Genomic DNA, 20122 nt, shown 5'->3' on the forward strand with positions numbered 1-20122 from the left:
TGAAATTTGAATAGGTTTAAATCTGTAAGTTCATAATGATATTTTTCAAATGAGATCAATTGGTCACATTTGGAGGATGATGGGAGACTATTAAAGTGAAAACTCGTAAATAAAAATTGGCATTTAAGATAAAGAGTGGGGGGAATCAAACATTTATTCTGCCTTTCCTGTATGAACTGTAGCAGAGTAACCAAATAGTAAGAGAATCATCTCTTTATAAAAACATTCCAATTAATAAATTAAAAAGAAATATAGAACTGAAATATAACCATTTTGCAACCAACCACGAATGAATTAATAAATCTAGTCAGTAAGCATCAAAAGCTGCTAAGACCACAAAAAGAGACACAACTAGAAGGAACTTGATGGAAGATCACACACTGTGTATAGTCTTGCCAAAAGTATCAAAACTGAGATTGATCAAGCCTCTGGATCCACCTGCCAATTTGTAGGAAATAAGACATACTGAACTGTATTATGATTAATCAATCAGCAAAATCCAGATTGTGGGAAATTCTACAATCAAAAAGCCCAGGATCCCGAACAAATACACTGAAGGAAAAGAAAAAAAGAAAATGGAGCAGAAACCAACAGATTAAGAGATTTAAAAGACTTGTTTTGTTTTTTTTTATGAGCAAGGCTGAACTAGTGTCTCAGGATGCACACGTAGGTAACACAACTATAAAGAAATGCGAAGAAGCGATTACTCTGAAAGTCAGGACAGTGGTTACTCAGGGGAGGCAGAAAGGGGTTATGAGCACAACATAAAAGGGCTTCTAGACTGACTAGTAAAGTTCTATTTCTTTACCTGGGTACAGACTAGAAGGATATTTACTTTATAATAATTCACTAAGCCATATGTTTGTTTGTACATCTTTCTGTGTGTTTTATTTAATACATTTTTTAATTGAAGTTACCTGCATATGATACAAAGTTCAAATTAATAAAAGGGTATATATACATGTTGAAAAGTGTGTCTCCTTCCCATTCCTGATGCCAGACACCCCAGCTCCACTTTATAGAGGTAACCACTGATGTTACTTTCTTTTGCATCCTTTCTAGGGATTGAAAAGATTGTTTTTAAGGAATAAATACATGCTATAGCACTTTAAGACAAAGTTACTTTTTTTCTGTCTTCTTTCTTTTCTTTTTTTTTTTTATTAAGATATCATTGATACACAATCCTATGAAGGTTTCACATGAGCGACACTGTGGTTACAACATTCACCCATATTATCAAGTCCCCCTCACACACCCCATTACAGTCACTGTCCATCAGTGTAGTAAGATGCTATAGAGTCTTTACTAAGACAAAGTAATGTTTAATGTACAAGCCTTGATTATTACATACCTCTTCAAAGAGACATAAAGCTGCCTCATAGAGTGAGCACAAGCCATCAGATGTTCTGGTTGGTTCCCTCCACTGACTCCGATCAGCAGATGAACCCTATAAATTAAAACATTGTGGGACACAGTTTGGGAAGGAGAGAGACATACATATTAAAATCATTTAAATAGTCCACAAAAACATTTGAGGAACTGTTTGTATGATTACATACATTAGATCAAATCCTAACATTGGATCATGAAACTAACTTTTACACATAAATGTTATAAAAGACATAGAGTGAAACAGTAAATTAAGCGCCAAGCTCTCACTGAATAGTGATTTGTTCTAAACACAGGGCTTGACCCAAAAACAGTCACAGAGGGAGAATTTTGCCAAATATACTCTTTGGATGGCCAACACCCAGTAAATGGGGGACCAGGAAATAGTCGCTCCCCTGGGGCTGCCTTACCCATCTGCACCCAAGGATACAAGCAAGTAGAACATAGCCAGCTTGAATGATGATCCTGACCAGAGCAGAAGAAAAACTGTCCCTCCCTTTTTAGTGTCAGCACAGCCAAGGTCTTACAAGTCAGATCAGGTAGCTGCCTGACAACACCTGCAACTAAGCACCTTTTCACTAGCACAGCTGAGGAATCACAGCACCTCTCGGGGACTCTCCACAGCAGCGCCCAAAGATGGCCAGAGATTATTCTCTCATTAAGAAATGATAAACCAGAAAGGGAACTTGATCTCCACTGCTCCCTCAAACTACCGTATCCTTAAACCTTTAGATCACAAATGTCAAATTGTTTCTCTGACTTATCAATCCTATAACTGTGGAATGTTCATCAGTGGCTTTATTTCAAAGGATATTGGATTATAAAAATAGTTATAGTCTAGATGATATACCATAGAAAAGTATATTCTATACTATAGAGGGGTGGTTGGCCTAGATGCCATGTAAGATCCCATCCAACTTTGAGATTATATGACTTTATCAATTCAAACTATTTTAATTAACATAATTCCTTGGTAATGAAAGAGTGAATATGTTGGCTATTTAACTTACGGCTGGGTCATTAGCTACTACTGCCAAATCAATTTTTCTTTTTAATTGTTTAAGGTGGTACTTTTCAAATATTAATGTGGACATAAATTATCTGGAAATCTTGTTAAAATACAGATAGCAATTCACTAAATATAGATCTGGGTCTGAGATTTTGCATTTACAATAAGCTCCCAGGTGATGCAAAGCTGCTATCTAAAGCTCACCCTGTGAGTAGTAACACTTTAGAGAACCACGTGTAGGTCTTTAATCACACCAGAAGCTGAATATTCAAAATTAACTAGTCCCCAGACATACAAGGTGTTGCTATACCAGCAAATACTTTGGGGCACAGCCTCTCAAAATTCCATAATTAGCTTTGTAGCACCTCTGAGAAAAACACAATTGTAATCTGTGGCTCCATTATTTAAAGACCACCCCTACTGATCACCAAACCAAAAACAGATGGGGAAAAGCCTGCTGTACTTTCCCAGGAGCTGGTACAGGGCCATCATAATCCCTTTTTTATATCTTTCCACAGTATAGAGAAAAATATTGAAATTAGCATATAGTTGTCACTGACAGACAGACCTGGGTTTAAATCCAGGTTCCATCACTTCTGGCTATGTAACTAAGGATAAATTTCCTTACTCATGGAAAAATTAACTGAAATTATGTATAAAACATGCTTAGCATAGTTCCTAATACATAGTGAGAACTCAAAACTGGTAATGTAGTTGTTACTTTGTATCATGTACACTGAGAAAGAAGAGAAAATACAGGGAGTATTTAATAAATTCTTGCTAAATTTAAAAATGCCAAACTGAAAGGACATCTTTGAAACATTGTCTGCAGTGAATGTCATTTATTTCTATTCTCCAGAAAGTCAAAATGCAGTAAGGGTAAGACTACTCCAGTCAATTAGAATTAAAGACACCTCACCTCTAAAACCCATTCTACATGTAATTCTTAATGTTTGTAAACATTCTGCACAATTAAAAAAAAAAAGGGCTATTCCTAGGTATTTTTTAAAGAAATTAAAGTTTGGAAATATAGCACATTAAAGTATAACTTCACATATTGTTACATATCACAGGAAGTTCAATGGTCCAAAGACAAGTGAAAATTAAAATACCAAATTTGTGGTTTCACAAGTATTCGTTTAATTACCCCCCTCTTAAGTAACAACAACTGAAAAATAATGTAATATTTTTTTATTTTTTCAAATTTGTGCTTTCCAGATACTCAGATAAGGACATAAGACTGGATGGAATACATTTCCACATGTTCTAGTTTACCCCACTTAAGATTGCTTCAATGGCTCCCCACTGCCTACAGGATCAAGTCTCAAAGTCACAGCATGGTATACAAGGCCCTGCTTAACTTGGCAGCCTTATCTCATTCCCATTTCCATCATACATCTGCTCAAACGTCACAATTCAGTCCTTCCCTAACCACATTAACTAAAATAGCATACTTTCCCCTCTCCCTTCTCTGCTCTGAGCTTATCATTTTATTTTTCCTTTCACTCTCTTTAATTCTCAAAATGTCTCACTATCTGAAAGTACACAGTTATTGTCTGATTCCTCTACTACTACACTATTTGCTCCAAGAGGCAGAAATTGTATTTTTCTCTGTTGTATCCCTATGCCTAGAATAATACTTGGCACACAGTAAATGTTTAATAAAAATTGAGAAAGACTACAGATTTTTTCAAAAGACCTTGACACTTACCAGCCACAGTCCCTTATTTTACATATGACTTTACTAAAACACAGAGATGTCAGATGGATTTCCCAGGTTCATATAAGAAGCCATAAAACCAAAACTACAATCCCGACTTCCTCATCCAGGGGTCTTAATGCTGAACCATGAATATGGACATGAATAGGCCCATGAATTACATATTCATATCAACATGCATAGAAGTTCCTTTAAAGTATATGAAACATTAAACCGACCTAACAATTACCCATAGAACTCTCAAATCATTCACTATTACCACCAGTTCATTAAAAGCTAGGTTGATTTTTCCCAAAATCATTAGATAAGAATCATAAAATTGAGATTTATAGTACATACCAAAGAACGTCTCATCTGCATTAATATAGTCATAAAGCAGTCAAAGCTGATCATTCCTTCCTGGCTTGAGAGTAGTTTGCTTTTCTCCATGGAATTTACAACTGCTGAAGCTCCCAAAGCCATTTCTATCCATTCAAGAAGATATCGCAAAGAGCCTCGCTGAGCTGCTAAACCAAGCAGCAACTCAGAAGCTAATCTACGACCTAAAGTGTCTGCTCCAGAATTGGGAATAGTTACTCCTTTAAGAAATGTTGTTACTTGTGATAAGCAGTCCAAGCCCATAGGAGGAATCTTGCTCTCATTCGCTAAAGATAATGGTGGCAAAGAGCTCACAACTTCAATTGCAGTATGAATAACGTCATTGCAAAGACTGAGACCAGGTCCTGACACAGGCATCATCCAACTTTGTCTTAGAAGTGCAAATAATAAACTCAGACCAGTTCGAACACCCATTTCTATAAGTGCATCAGTGCTTGACCGTGGACGTTCACTAACAGAATGGACGTCTGCTGACCCAGAGCTGCTTTCCGGAGAATGCTGCTGCTGTTTCACTTTACCTTTGTCATGGTATTTATTAGAAAGCGCATAAAAGACACGCTGGAGTACAAGCAGTCGTTTTCGAAGTGCTCCAGCAAATGGGGAATCCGAACATACCATCTTTGCCAATGCTAGCTGGCTGCCGAGAAGGGCATCCAAATAGTGGTCCTGCTCATCACTTGAAAGAGACTCACGTTCAAAGTCTGGCAACTGTGGTCCTTTGAGGCACAAAACTTGCTGGGGCAGAGGTACTACTTCCTTATTGCTGACCAATTTAGAATACAGAACAGCAACCCCCTCTCTTGTAGCAATAGATTCACTGTCCTCTGTAATCCAGGAGCTGTTGAGGTGTTCAAGCCATTTCAGTTTCACTGGTGGAACCATAGTTGCCATGTTGGTTTACTCTTCAGCCATTAGTTCTATAAAGGGAGAAGAAAAAGCAGTCAAAAACTTATACGGATGATTCATAAAATGTTCCGAAACTTCCATCTAACACCATAATTAGTGTTTTCAAACCAGTGAAACAAAACATCTGGACTTCAGTTAACTTCAGTTAACATTACTTCAGTAATGTACCAATGTAGTATTTTAGCTTTGATGACTTTACCACCATTATAGAAGATATTACTATTAGGGGGAAATAGGTGAATGGCATTTGGAAACTCTGTACTATCTTTGTAACCTTTGTATAAATCTAAAATATCCCAAAATAAAAAGTTTATTTTAAAAATTAGTGATTTGTGTACTTTTTCTATTCAAGTTCTGGCCCCACTGTCAGTGTAATGGGTTCTACATGACTCCAAATTTGTATCTCTCCAACCCAGACCTCTTCCCTGAACTCCAAACTCATATATACGATTGCACATATAGGTATCTAATAGGCATCTCAAAATTAACATATAGATATCTAAAAACAACACCGATTATCTAGTAGGCATCTCAATATTAACATACTCAAATCTGAATTCCTAAGCTGCCACTCCCACCCAACCCCTACTCAAACCTGTTCCTGCTATGACTTCCTCATCTCAATAACTGGAAACTCCACCCTTCCAGTTCCTTTGGCCAAAAATCTTGGGAGCCATTATTGATTCTTTTCTCTCTTATACTCCAAATCAATTAATCAGCTCTATTTTCAAAATATATTCAAAATCCAAACAATTCTCACCCCTTCCACTGCTAAAACTCTGGTCTAAGCCATCATCTCTTGGGTCATTGAAGGAGCCTTCTTACTGGTCTCCCTGGCTATACTAAAGAACTACTGTGACTCCAAAAGAACAGGAATGTTTGTTTTATGTTTTGTTTACTGCTGTATTCCAGCACATAGTAAGTGCTCAATAGACATTTGCTAAAAAATAGTACTTAAAAACTAATTTATCCTCTGGATAAAATAGTCACAAAACATATATCCTACAAAGGACTGGCATCCAAGATACATAAGGAACTCCTGTAGCTCAAAAATAAAAAGAAAAACATAATTTTTTAAATGGGCAAAAGATGTAAACAAAACTTCACAGAAGACATATGAATGACCAATAAGCACAAGAGAAGTGCTCAAGATCATTAGTCATCAGAAAAATGCAAATTAAAAACACAAAAGGTTTTTACACATCCACAAGGATGGTTAAAATTAGTTAAGACTGACAATGCCAAATATTGGCAAGGATGTAGTACAACCAGAACTCCCATGATTCACTTATTGGGGCCTAAAATAGAACAATCACTTTACAAAAATGTCTGGTAGTTTCTTATAAAACTAAACATACATCTACTCAATGACCCAACAATTCCTCTACAAGGGATTTACCCAAAAGAAAACAAATGTCTGTAGAAAGAAAATCAAACTAGTTGCCCCTAGAAGGTGAGGGCATGAATAGTCTCAGAAGGGGCATGACGGAACTTCCTGAAGTGATGGTAATTAATGCTGGATCACACAGGCATATGTATTTGTCAAAACTCAGTGAATATACAGTTATGAATTTTATGTTCCATTACATGTAAAATTTACCTCAATTAACACTGAACTCCAGTTGATAAGCACACTGAAGTATTTTTTTAGGGGAAAGAATACTGATATCTGTAATTCATTATGAAATCCATCAAAAATAAGATGCATTGGTGTGTGTGTGTGTGTGTGTGTGTGTGTGTGTGTGTGTGTGTGTGTGTAAAGATATATATGGATAGATATGTATTAAAACAAGTATAGTAAAATATTGGTAAAATTAATTAATGGTAGAATCTCAGTGTTGAACATATATTCATTTTTAAATCTTTCAACTTTGCTGTATGAAATTTTTCATCATAAAATATTGTGGGGAGGTAGGGATTAAGTCCCAAGAATGGTAGTTCATGTTAGAGAAAAATCTTCAAACTCTGATGGGCATTTTATTTTCATGATAGAAGTAGATCTTCAAGAAAGAGCTGCAGTGACAGAGATCATAAACTAATTAAAAGGAGTTTTCCATTTCTTAGGTGCCTCTTAAATTATAAATTATAAAATCTGATGACACTTCCCTTCTCAAGCTTATGACTACTATGCTTAACTTATCTTCATTAGATACTTGGAAAGTATATATTTAGGTAGGGGGACAACATAAGCCTCCTCTCACTTCATTCAGTATTTATTAAAACACAGTGCAGAGGATATAAAAGTACATATTTTACCTCTATCCCTTAAAGCCATAGGTAATTTGCTTTTTTAGTTTTGTTAGTTTGCTGTAGAGGGATATATTGTTACTCTAATTTGAATTTCCCTGGTTACTAATAAATCTGAACATCTTACGTTTATTGGTCATTCAGATACACTTTTCTGGGAAATACTTATTCATGTTCCTCTAGTCATGTATTTTTCTATTGGGTTATCTTTTTTTTTCTTGGGCAGGGTGGTAGGGGTTATACTGTCAACTCATAAAAAGACTTTTATATTTTGTCATTGTCATCAGTATTGTAAATATGCTTCTAAATCTATCTTTTGCATACACAGACATCTTTAACTTGACTATATTGGCTGAAGAGAGTGCCATTAAATTAGGAACATTATAAAACAAACAATACCATAAAAATGAACAAGAGAAAAAAAGTCCATACAGAACTACTGCAGAAAGTCAGTAAGAAAATTTTACATATATCAACTGAGGGAAAACTTCCTGGCAAGAACAAAGCAGAAGAAAATGAAAATTAACAATCCAAACAAAATTAAACACACTCGAAAATATGAAATATGATTCAGGTTTTTCTTATATCTAAGAAACAGACCACCAAGGGCAGGGGAGTTAAGAAAGGAAAGGGAAGAAAGGGAGAAAAAGAAAGGAATAGCTGATTGAACTCGAAAAAAGTGGAGGAAAAAGACAAAATTCTCAAAAATGAAGAATAGATTTACTAAGTGTCCAAGGGACAGTAAGACTCAAAGAGTTAGTAATGGCAATTTTTAAAAAGGGGGGCAGGGGGAATAACTATGAGAATTTAAAATGACATAAATAAAAATAAGAGAAAGTAGTGGAAAAAGGCAAAGAGAGCAAGTATTTGTACCACTGGATTACCTGAAGAAGTAAAACAAAAAAACAAAACAGCTTATTTTAAAGCAACAAACCAAGAAAACCTAGCAAAATTTTTTTTAAATGAATCAATACAATAAGGGCGCACAAGGTACCTGGGAAAATTAACCCAGAAAAGTCAACTCCAAGACATTAGCCTAGAATAACTACTAGAATTTTCAAAGATAAAGATACAATCCTCAAGGCTTCCAGGCAAGAAGATCAAATAACTTATTTTAAAAGGCAAAAGAATTAGACTGGCATCAGTTTAAAACCAATTGGATAGAAGCAGCTTTTGTAAAGCAAAAATTACAGAGATGAAAGGGAACAGAAAAACACTAATTGGAGACTTTAATATGTCACTTGTAGTAGAAGATGGATCAACTGGACAAAAGTAAGGAAGGAAATAGAAGATCTTAACAAACCAAAAAAAAATTCACTCTTTTTCCATTAATAGGATCCATTTCTGGATTCTCTATTCCATTTGTCCATTCTTATGCCAACGGTGACTTAATTATCATAGCTTTATAAATGTTCTGATGGCTAATGAAGGCAAGTCCCTAAACTTTAAGATTATCTTATTCAATTACAAGCTACCTCTCCTAAAAAGTTACTGATGTTCTGTGTTAAATTTATATTATATATAATTTTCAGAAAATAGAGATTTTTATGATAATTTGTCCACCTAAAAACACAGTATGCCTTTCTATTTGATCAGATCTTATTTTATATTACTTCATATAAGCCTGTGTCTTGTTGTATTGATGAAGTATTTTTTATTTTATGGCTATTATGAATGGAATTGACCCATGTCCTTTTCTAGGTAATAACTGCTATCCAGCCATTTAAGTATATTCATATGCTTTTTCAAATTATGCAAGGAAAGGGAATGAACCAAAGAAACAGAAAACAAATAATGGGACAGAAAACAAAGGAAGAAAGCAAAGAAGTTTTAAAAAGATAAAACAAAGAAAAAATGTCTGCTGTAAGTTTAACATATCTACTGTACCAAAACCTGCAAAACTCACCTATTAAAAGACAAAGACTGATATCAAAAAAAAAGAATCTATATGCTATCTGAACAAATCATAGGTGCAGGTAGATATGGCCCAGTTATTTATAATCCCTGTTATAAATGAAATATCCCTAATAATAAATCTACTAAGCAAATCTTACTTAAAATATATATGCTATGTATAAGAGATAGATCTAAAACAAAGTGATTTAGAAAGGTTAAAGATAAAATGTAGGGTAATGATTTAACAAGTAAATGCAAACAAAGAAAGTATTATCTACTGTAATAGTAATGAATGGGACAAAAAGGGTTACTTGGCAATAAACAGTATAATCACTATTAAGATATAACTGTCTTTCATCTTTATGTACAAGCATAGTAATGCAATATATGAAGCAGAAACCAAAGAAAATACAAGGACAGAGTGGCAACTAATAGAGACTTAATTACTTGACAAATTAAGGAAACAAACAAAAAAAATAGGAGTATGTAAACCACCAGTTTCGAATCTACTGTCAGACCATGGATCTCTATGAGAACCTGATGAAAGCTGTAGATATTGACTCCCCCAAGAACAAAACCCTTATGTACATATTCAAAAACATGGGCATAATTCCAAAGGTTTCACAGATGTCCTAAAGTCATCCAATGTACTCCAAACTGGTAAAATATTATCAATTCTAAAATATCTTATTAGTGTCAGTGGAAAACCTTTAAAAACCTCACTTAATTTCAACAAATAATTCTAAAATCTAGATATAATTAGACCATATATCCAACCATAAAACAGTGAAACCAAAGGTATGTTCAAAAACAATTAATATGGAACTATCTCCAAGATACAATATTAAGTGAAAAAAGAAAAATTGCCTGTATCTTGTATAGTATAATGATTCATATTTAGTAACATATTTACATTTAAAAGAATTTAAATCTGTGTGTTCATAAATGCATAAACTCTGGCAGGATACACAAAAAAGCTAAGAATACTGGTTTTCTCTGATGGGAGGAGACCTGGGTTACTAGGAGTGAGGAATAAGAAAGATACTTAACACTTCACTGCACAACCTTCTGCGTTTCATATATGTGCATTTGTTACCTATGCAAATGATTTATGAATCATTCAGTAAAGCCAATTAGAATGTAAAACATACTTGGATGAATCATTTTCCAACAGTACACACATGTTCATAGCAGTATTATTCACAATAGCTAAAAGGTAGAAGCAGTCCAAGTGTCTACCAATGAATGAGTGGATAAACAAAACATGGTATAAACTACAAAGGAATACTATTCAGCCTTCAAAAACAAGGGCATTCTGACAAATTCTTTGGAACATTATACTAAGTGAAATAAGCCAGTCACAAAAAGACAAATACTACATGATTCCCCTCATGCAAGGGACTTAGAGTAGTCAAAATTACAGAGGCATTAAGTAGAATGATCGTTGCCAGGGACTTAAGCAGGGCAGATGGGAGTTATTACTTAATGGGAATAGTTTCAGTTTTCCAAGGTAAAAAGAGTTATGGAGACAGACGATGGTGATGGCTACACATATGAATGTATTTAATACTACAGTACATTTAGAAATGTACATTCAGAAATGGTTATTAGGATGGTAAATTTGATGCTGTATCTATTTTACCACAAAAGAAATTCTTAAAAAAATAAAGATAAAAGGCACACTGCACAGGGGGGGGGAAATGCTGTGAAACCAAGGCACAGACTTGTGGCCCAGGAAGGTAAAATGTCAGCTTCACAGTAATTAGGAGAACAAAGAAACCCTTGGCTGGAAACCAAGGCACAGACTTGTGGCCCAGGAAGGTAAAATGTCAGCTTCACAGTAATTAGGAGAACAAAGAAACCCTTGGCTGGGAACAGGCCTTAAGAGTAAAGAAGCAAGCTAAGCAAGTAAAATACAAAGAAGCAAGGTTGGCCATCCCTAGCTTAGTAAACCAGAATGTATCAAAGAGAAATAGTAATGCGTACTGTAGTCAATAAAGTTTGTTAGTTTGAACCAAATTCATCAAAGAAAAACATTTAAAAATCCCCTTCCTTTTCCCACCCACATCAGCTAATCCATACTACTTCATGGTTGGTATGTTCTCCTATTATAAGCAAGATTTATGTTTCCATTTTGGGACTTTCACATACCCCAATATACATACTTTTGCACATGTCTATCAACCCCTAAACAGCTCTCAAATCTATCACTGCCACATATTTTCACTGCCACAACCCTCATCCACACTACCATCATCTGTCATCCAGGCCAGCAAATAAGCTCCTAAAATGAATGCCTACATGCTATTTTGCCTCCCTGGCTGGAGTAGTATTTTAAAAAACAAACCTAATTTGGTCCTTCCTCTGCTTTAAAATCCCTTGGAACATGATATCTGAGATTTACTTCAAAGTAATTCAAGAGGCAAGGAAGGTGGATGCATGTATGTGATAGGGTGAGAAATAGATTATTTGCCCTTTGTCTCATTCAGACATGAAACTCCTAAAATCCTTGGAATCATGGAGTGGTAGGAGTATCTTTTGGATGCTAATGAAGTAACTGGTGGCTGGGGCCCCTAGATTGCAGCAGGATGGGGACTGGTCACCAGAAAGGCCAAGCCATGACTAGAAAATTAGAACTTTCAGCCCTACGACCCCCACCTCCAAGTAGCAGACAGGGGATTGGGGTTGAGTTAAATTACCAAAGGCCAGAACACCTAGAGATTAAAGATGGCAGCGTGAGAGGAGAGACAGAGGCTTCCTCCTAAAACTGCATGCAATTAGAAAATATAGTTGGTGCAACTAATCCTGAGAGAGCAACAGTAAAGAGGACTGTGCCAGACTGCATACACCTGGAGAAAAGAGCAGACCTCACTGAATAGGGTAACATACCAAAGCTGTGGCCTGGCAGGACCCAAGCCCTTCCCCCACCCCAGCTCACTGGCAGGAGGAAGAGAAACTGAGCAGGGAGGGAGTGGAGGCCTGGGATTGTTGAATACCTAACTCTGGAGATCTGCTCTGGGAGCACAAACCTACATTTCATGGTGCATTCATGATACTCGCGTGATTACGGGATTGGAAAGCTAATACAGGCAGAATTCCTGGAGAGACAGATTCCAGCTGCTTGTCGAAAGCAGGGATCCATATCCGGCTGCTCTGGGACAAAAGCTTATACCTGTGTGCTCGGCCCACTGGTTCAGGCAGTGGAGACAGGCACAGCAGCTGGGAAGCAGGAAACAGCTCTTTCCTACCCTCAAGCACCAATACTGCTCCCATGCGACCCCCGACATTGCTTCAGGGGCTGAGCAGCTCCAGAGTAGAGCTTCTGGACACTAGAGGGCGCCATACACAAATATGAAACACCAAAGGAACCGGGTCCAGAGTAAAATTAATATAACTCTGGAGAAAGACTTAAATGACATGGACCTTATGACTCTTCCTGAAAGGGAGTTCAAAATAAAAATCATCAACATGCTAATGGAGGTAAGGAAAGATATCCAAGAACTCAGGAATGAATTCCAGTCGGAGATCCAATCATTGAAGAGCACAATGGAGGGTATTAAAAGCAGTCTGGATACGGTGGAGGAGATGATAAATGAAATAGAAACTAGAGAAAAGGAATACAAAGAAGCTGAGGCAAAGAGAGAAAAAAGAATCTCTAAGAATGAAAGAATATTGAGAGAACTCTGTGACCAATCCAAACAGAACAATATTCGCATGATACGGATAACAGAAGAAGAAGAGAGAGAGAAAGGTACGGAAAGTGTCTTGAAGAGGTAGTTGCTGAAAACTTCCCCAATCTGGGGAAGGAGACAGTCTCTCAAGCCATGGAGATGCACAGATCTCCCAACACAAGGGACCCAAGGAAGACAACACCAAGACATATAGTAATAAAATTGGCAAAGATCAAGGATAAGGACAGACTATTAAAAGGAGCAAGAGAGAGAAATAAGATCACATACAAAGGAAAGCCCATCAGGCTAACATCAGACTTCTCAGCAGAAACCTTACAGGCCAGAGGGAGTGGCATGATGTTTTTAATGCAATGAAGCAGAAGGAACTTGAACCAAGATTACTTTATCAGGCAAGATTATCATTTAAATTTGAAGGAAGGATTTACACAATTTCCAGATAAGCAAAAGCTGAGAGAATTTACCTCCCACAAAGCATCTCTAAGGTCTATTTTGGAGGGACTGCTATAGATGGAAGTGTTCCTAAGGTTTAATAGCTGTCACCAGAGGTAATAAAACCACAGTAAAGAAAGTAGAACTGCTAATTACTAAGCAAATACAAAATGAAATTAACTATCCTCAAAGTCGATCAAGGGATAGACAAAGAATACAGAATATGATACCTAATATATAAAGAATGGAGGAGGAAGAAAAAGGAGGAGAAAAAGAAAAGAACCGTTAGATTGTGTTTGTAACAGCATCTTAAGTGAATTAAGTTAGACTCTTAGATAGTAAGGAAATTAACTTTGAACCTTTGGTAACCATGAATCTAAAGCCTGCAATGGCAATAAGTACATACCTATCGATAATCACCCTAAATGTAAATGGACTGAATGCACCAATCAAAAGACACAGAGTAATAGAATGGATAAAAAAGCAAGACCCATCTATATGCTGCTTACAAGAGACTCACCTCAAACCCAAAGACATGCACATATTAAAAGTCAAGGGATGGAAAAAGATATTTCATGCAAACAACAGGGATGCCCACTCTCCCCATTGCTATTCAACATAGTACTGGAGGGAGGCCCTAGCCACAGCAATCAGACAAAACAAAGAAATAAAAGGCATCCAGATTGGTAAGGAAGAAGTTAAAAACTGTCACTGTTTGCAGATAACATGATATTGTACATAAAAAACCCTAAAGAATCCACTCCAAAACTACTAGATCTAATATCTGAACTCAGCAAAGTCGCAGGATACAAAATTAATACACAGAAATCTGTGGCATTCCTATACACTAACGATGAACTAGCAGAGAGGGAAATCAGGAAAACAATTCCATTCACAATTGCATCGAAAAGAATAAAATACCTAGGAATAAACCTAACCAAGGAAGTGAAAGACCTATACTCTGAAAACTACAAGACACTTATGAGAGAAATTAAAGAAGATACCAATAAATGGAAACACATCCCATGTTCATGGATAGGAAGAATTAATATTGTCCAAATGGCCATCCTGCCTAAAGCAATCTATAGATTCAATGCAATTCCTATCAAAATACCAACAGCATTCTTCAATGAACTAGAGAAAATTGTCCTAAAATTCATATGGAACCACAAAAGACTTGTCCAAATGGCCATCTTGCCTAAAGCAATCTATAGATTCAATGCAATTCCTATCAAAATACCAAAAGCATTCTTCAACAAACTAGAGAAAATTGTCCTAAAATTCATATGGAACCACAAAAGACCTTGAATAGCCAAAGCAATCCTGATAAGGAAGAATAAAGCAGGGGAAATTATGCTCCCCAACTTCAAGCTCTACTACAAAGCCACAGTAATTAAGACAATTTGGAACAGGCACAAGAACAGACCCATAGACGAATGGAACAGACTAGAGAGCCCTGATAAAACCCAACCATATATGGTCAATTAATATATGGTAAAGGAGTCATGGACATACAGTGGGGAAATGACAGCCTCTTGAACAGCTGGTGTTGGCAAAACTGGACAGCTACATGCAAGAGAATGAAACTGGATTATTGTTTAACCCCATACACCAAAGTAAACTCAAAATGGATTAATGACCTGAATGTAAGTCATGAAACTATAAAACTCTTAGAAGACAACATAGACAAACATCTCCTGAATATAAGCATGAGCAACTTCTTCCTGAATCCATCTCCTAGAGGAAGGGAAACAAAAGCAAAAATGAACTCATGGGACTACATCAAACTAAAAAGTTTTTGTACGGCAAAGGACATCATCAACAAAACAAAAAGGCATCCTAGAATATGGGAGAATGTATTTGTAAATGACATATCCAACAAGGGGTTAACACCCAAAATATATAAAGAATTTACACACCTTAACACCCAAAAAGCAAATAACCCGATTAACAAATGGGCAGACGATATGAAGAGACAGTTCTCCAAAGAAGAAATTCAGATGGCCAACAGATACATGAAAAGATGCTCCACATCACTAATCATCAGGGAAATGCAAATTAAAACCACAATGAGATATCACCTCACACCAGTTAGGACGGCCAGCATTGAGAAGACTAAGAACAACAAATGTTGGTGAGGATGCAGAGAAAGGGGAACCCTCCTACACTGCTGGTGGGAATGTAAATTAGTTCAACCACTGTGGAAAGCAATATGAAGGTTCCTCAAAAAACTAAAAATAGAAATACCATTTGACCCCAAAATCCCACTCCTTGGAATATACCCAAAGAATACAACTTCTCAGATTCAAAAAGACATATGCACCCCTATGTTTATCGCAGCACTATTTACAATAGCTAAGAAATGGAAGCAACCTAAGTGTCCATCTGTAGGTGAATGGATAAAGAAGATGTGGTACATATATACAATGGAATACTATTCAGCCATAAGAAAGAAACAAATCCTACCACTTGTAACAACATGGATGGAGCTGGAGGACATTATGCTCAGTGAAATAAGCCAGGCAGAGAAAGACAAATGCCAAATGATTTCCCTCATTTGTGGAGTATAACAATGAAGCAAAACTAAAGGAACAAAATAGCAGTGAACTCTGACTCCAAGAATGAACTAGTGGTTACCAAAGGGGAAGGGTGTGGGAGGGTGGGCAGGGAGGGAGGGAGAAGGGGATTGAGAGGTATTATGTTTAGTACACACTGTGTGGGGGATCACGGGGAGAACAGTGTAGCACAGAGAAGGAACATAGTGGATCCCTGGCAACTTGCTGCACTGATGGACAGTGACTGCATTGGGGTATGGATGGGGACTTGATAATATGGGTAAATGTAGTAACCACATTGTTTTTTCATGTGAAACCTTCATAAGAGTGTATATCAATCATACCTTAATAAAAAATTTTTTAAAAAATTACCAATGGCCAATGCTTTAACCCATCATGCTGAGTAATGAAACCTCCATTAAAAAACCCTAAAGGACAGGGTTTGGAGAGCTTCTAGTGTGCCCTAGGAAAGCATGGAAGTTTTCCACACCATCCTCGCACCACCCCCATCACCAACCCCTGCAAATACCTTGCCCTGTGCATCTCTTCCATTTGGCCATTCCTGAGTTGTATCCTTTATAATAAATTGGTAAGTACAAGAAAAGTGTTTCACTGAGTTTTGTGAGTCATGTCAGCGAATTATCGAAACTGACAAGGGTATCTGGAACCCCCAATTTATAGTTATTTGGTCAGAAGATAGGTGGCAACTTTAGACTTGCAACTGTCATCTGAAATGGAGGCAGTTCTGTGAGATGAGATCTTGATCTGTGTGGTCTGCACTAATTCCAGGTACTTTTGTCAGAATTGAGTTGGACTGGAGGACACACAGATAGTGTCTGGATAGTTGAAGAATTGCCTGGTGTGAAATCTGCTGATGACATTTGATATCAGAAGTGTTGTGATACCAGTGCGAGGGTACAAATAAATGTAAAGTGGCCACAAGCTGATAATTAGTAAAACTAGACATTGGGAAATATTCTCTCTACTTGTGTATATGATGTTTACTATTTTTCTATAGTAAAAAGTTAATATAAAGTCTATTTAAAAGAGAAAAAGTTAAAAATTATTCAGAAGATTTTCAACAGTTTTACTCTAAAGAACAAAATTTTCCTATGCCTGAAAGGCCAAGAACTGACCTCTCCCCCTTGTTCTCCCTTCTATGGTAACACCTGAGATGTTCCATACCTGGAAGACACTGTGTGCTCCTTTCTACTGCAGGGCCATTGCACATGCAGTTCCCTTTACTTAGAGCCTGCCTTCTCCATACCACTCTTTCACCCAGTTAATGTCTACTAACAAAAGAATTTAAACAGTCCAGTACCAGGGACATATTAGATACTCAATAATTACTACCTGAATTAAATGTCACTTCCTCAGGGAAGCTATCCCTGATTGCACCCATACAAGATCAGGTACCTCCTTTAAAACGCTGACACAGCACCCAATACCTTACCTTCATAGAATCTTGCACAGTTCGCAACTACGTACTATTTTTATGAGTATTAGTTTAGTGCCCTCTTATACTAGTCTATAAAGTCCATGAGGGCAAAGATAATGTCAAGTTTCTTATAACTCCAGGGCTTAGCAAAGGTAAAGCCTATAGAGGGACCTCAATAAATATTTGCTGAATTTAACTGAGCAATCTGGGTCTATGTAGTCATTTCACTATTTACATAAAATCTAATGTAGACACAGATACTACCTTACTCTGAACTGATTTAATGGAGGCACTTTAAAAGAACTGATTCCTCATGTGGTGGTACCACAGCAGACAGACCCCATGGATTCTGTCTTCAGTCCATTTCTGTCTCCTCCTCTCATTGTACATACAATGTACATACACAATACATACATACATTCTTGGAGTAATCCTATCTACTCTCAAGGCTTTCACCTACCCCTCATATGCTGATGAGTCCAGTCCAAATATCCCTCTCCCAAGCTCCATACCCTAACATGATATACCCATTTACATTCCGGGGGAACCTTAAATTCAGCATGCTTAAAACTGCTCACCACCACCCCTCTGCATACCCCAAAAATAAATTTATGAAGCTCTAAATTTATGAATTTAAAGATTCATAGAAGATGTCAATGAGGACACACTTATCGAGGCATTTCTGGAAGTAAAGGAGGAACGCTATTTGCCAAGTTCCTCAAGTGAAAATGAAATGCACACTGAGGTCCAGCTGTCCCTACCTCTGTCTCAAATACTGCACTTCCCTTCTGGAGGGCTTCATTAGGCTGACTGATTTTGCCCTCTTACTCATTAAACCACACAAATTATCAATTTTTAACTGCCCAAAATTAAATAGCTGATAAAAAGGAAAATGTCTTTTTGTTTACCATCCTTATTTAGAAAATGAGCACACTTAAAAAGGAAAAGACTTGCTGAGTTTGCTGGCAAATTGTTTTATTACATCAATAATGAGAACTAGTCAAATAAACCAGGAAGCAGACATTTTTATTCAGTAAGTAAAGAACTATAAACAAAATTGAATCAAACTAATGGGTTTTCACTTGTATTCAAGAACCACCAATTCACAATTCTGATGAACCAGCTAAATACTGGCAAAGAAAAAACCCCGCTGTTGTCTTTTTTTTTTTTGGTTTTAATTTACAGTAATGATTTTTACCACTGAAGGCCAACTGTTCTTTTTCCCACTCATGGTCCAATGCATAAATCTAAATCTAATTATATATGTAAATTATCAAACTCGAGACTGAAAAGGGGGGTTGACAAAACTACAAAAGGACTGGAAAATAAACCAAATAGCACTACCACTATCTTTCTAAAACTGAAAAAAATGAAACCTTACGACTCAATAAAAAGAAACACAATTTTTTTAATGGACAAAATATTTGTACAGTCATTTCACCAAAGATATATTAATGGCTAAATAAGCCTGTAAAAAGATACTCTACGTTAGCCATCAGAGAAAAGCAAATAAAACCTACATTGAACAACTATCACAAACCCACTAAAATGGCTTAATTTAAAGAAACAGACAATACCAAGGATTGGTGAGGATGTAGAGCAACTAAAACTCTCATAAACTGCTACTAGGAATGGAAAATAGAAAACAATTTGTCAGTTTATTATAAAACTAAACACTGTACTTACTATACATGCAGCAATTCACTACTTAGGTAGAAAAATAAAAACACATAACTACCTAAATCTTGCACATGAATGTCCACAGCAGCTCTATGCATAATAGGCAAAAACTGGAAGCTCAAGTGTCCTTTGACAAATGGATAGACAAATTATAGTGTATTGATACAATAGCATACTAGTCAGTAATAAAATGGAATGACTTACTGAGAAAGCAACAACAGGGATGAATCTCAAAAACATTATGCTGAATGAAGGCTAGACACAAAAGACTACATAACTATGCTTCCACGTATAAAATTCTAGAAGAAACAAAACAGTAATGACAGAAAGCAGATCAGTGGTTGCTAGTGGCTAGGGAATTAGGAGACTGTATTAACTGCAAAGAGGTACAGGGAAAAACTTCCTGGGGATGATGAAAATGGGAATATCATGATTGTGGTGGTAGCTACATGACAATATACTTTTGTCAAAATTTGTGAAATTGTTCACTTAAAATGGTGGGTTTCATTATATGTTAATTATACCTCATTAAAGCTGACCAAAAACAAACAAAAAACCCAATAATGTGTAGACATCTTTCCTCCTCTTGTCTAATTTAATGCCCAAAGGTTCTGGGACCTCCTTTTTCTCTTTTCAATATTTTGTCTTTTTCTTTTCTTTTTTAACATTAACCATTTATAATTCATTGCTGAAGCTTAACCTATCATCACTACAGATACCTCCCAAAACTACACCTCAGGCAAGCACCTCTGAAGAACACCAGTCTTACGTTTCCAAACGCCT

The 20122-nt window shown here is 36.5% G+C and overlaps 1 protein-coding gene across 1 annotated transcript in view; it reads right to left on the minus strand.

Moving 5' to 3' along the window:
• The window catches only part of HERC1 (HECT and RLD domain containing E3 ubiquitin protein ligase family member 1), a 211431-nt gene that overhangs the window by 140907 nt on the left and 50402 nt on the right, over positions 1 to 20122 (minus strand). Inside the window, exons 2-3 of the mRNA XM_057488876.1 lie at positions 4458 to 5413; positions 1352 to 1447 (exon numbers count right to left, since the gene is read on the minus strand). Of these exons, the coding sequence (XP_057344859.1) occupies positions 1352 to 1447; positions 4458 to 5387 (1026 nt within the window). The 5' untranslated portion in view covers positions 5388 to 5413. The remainder of the gene's footprint in view (positions 1 to 1351; positions 1448 to 4457; positions 5414 to 20122) is intronic.

This window comes from Manis pentadactyla, chromosome 11 (genome assembly GCF_030020395.1).
Source record: "Manis pentadactyla isolate mManPen7 chromosome 11, mManPen7.hap1, whole genome shotgun sequence".
In the NCBI taxonomy this organism is placed as follows: domain Eukaryota; kingdom Metazoa; phylum Chordata; class Mammalia; order Pholidota; family Manidae; genus Manis; species Manis pentadactyla.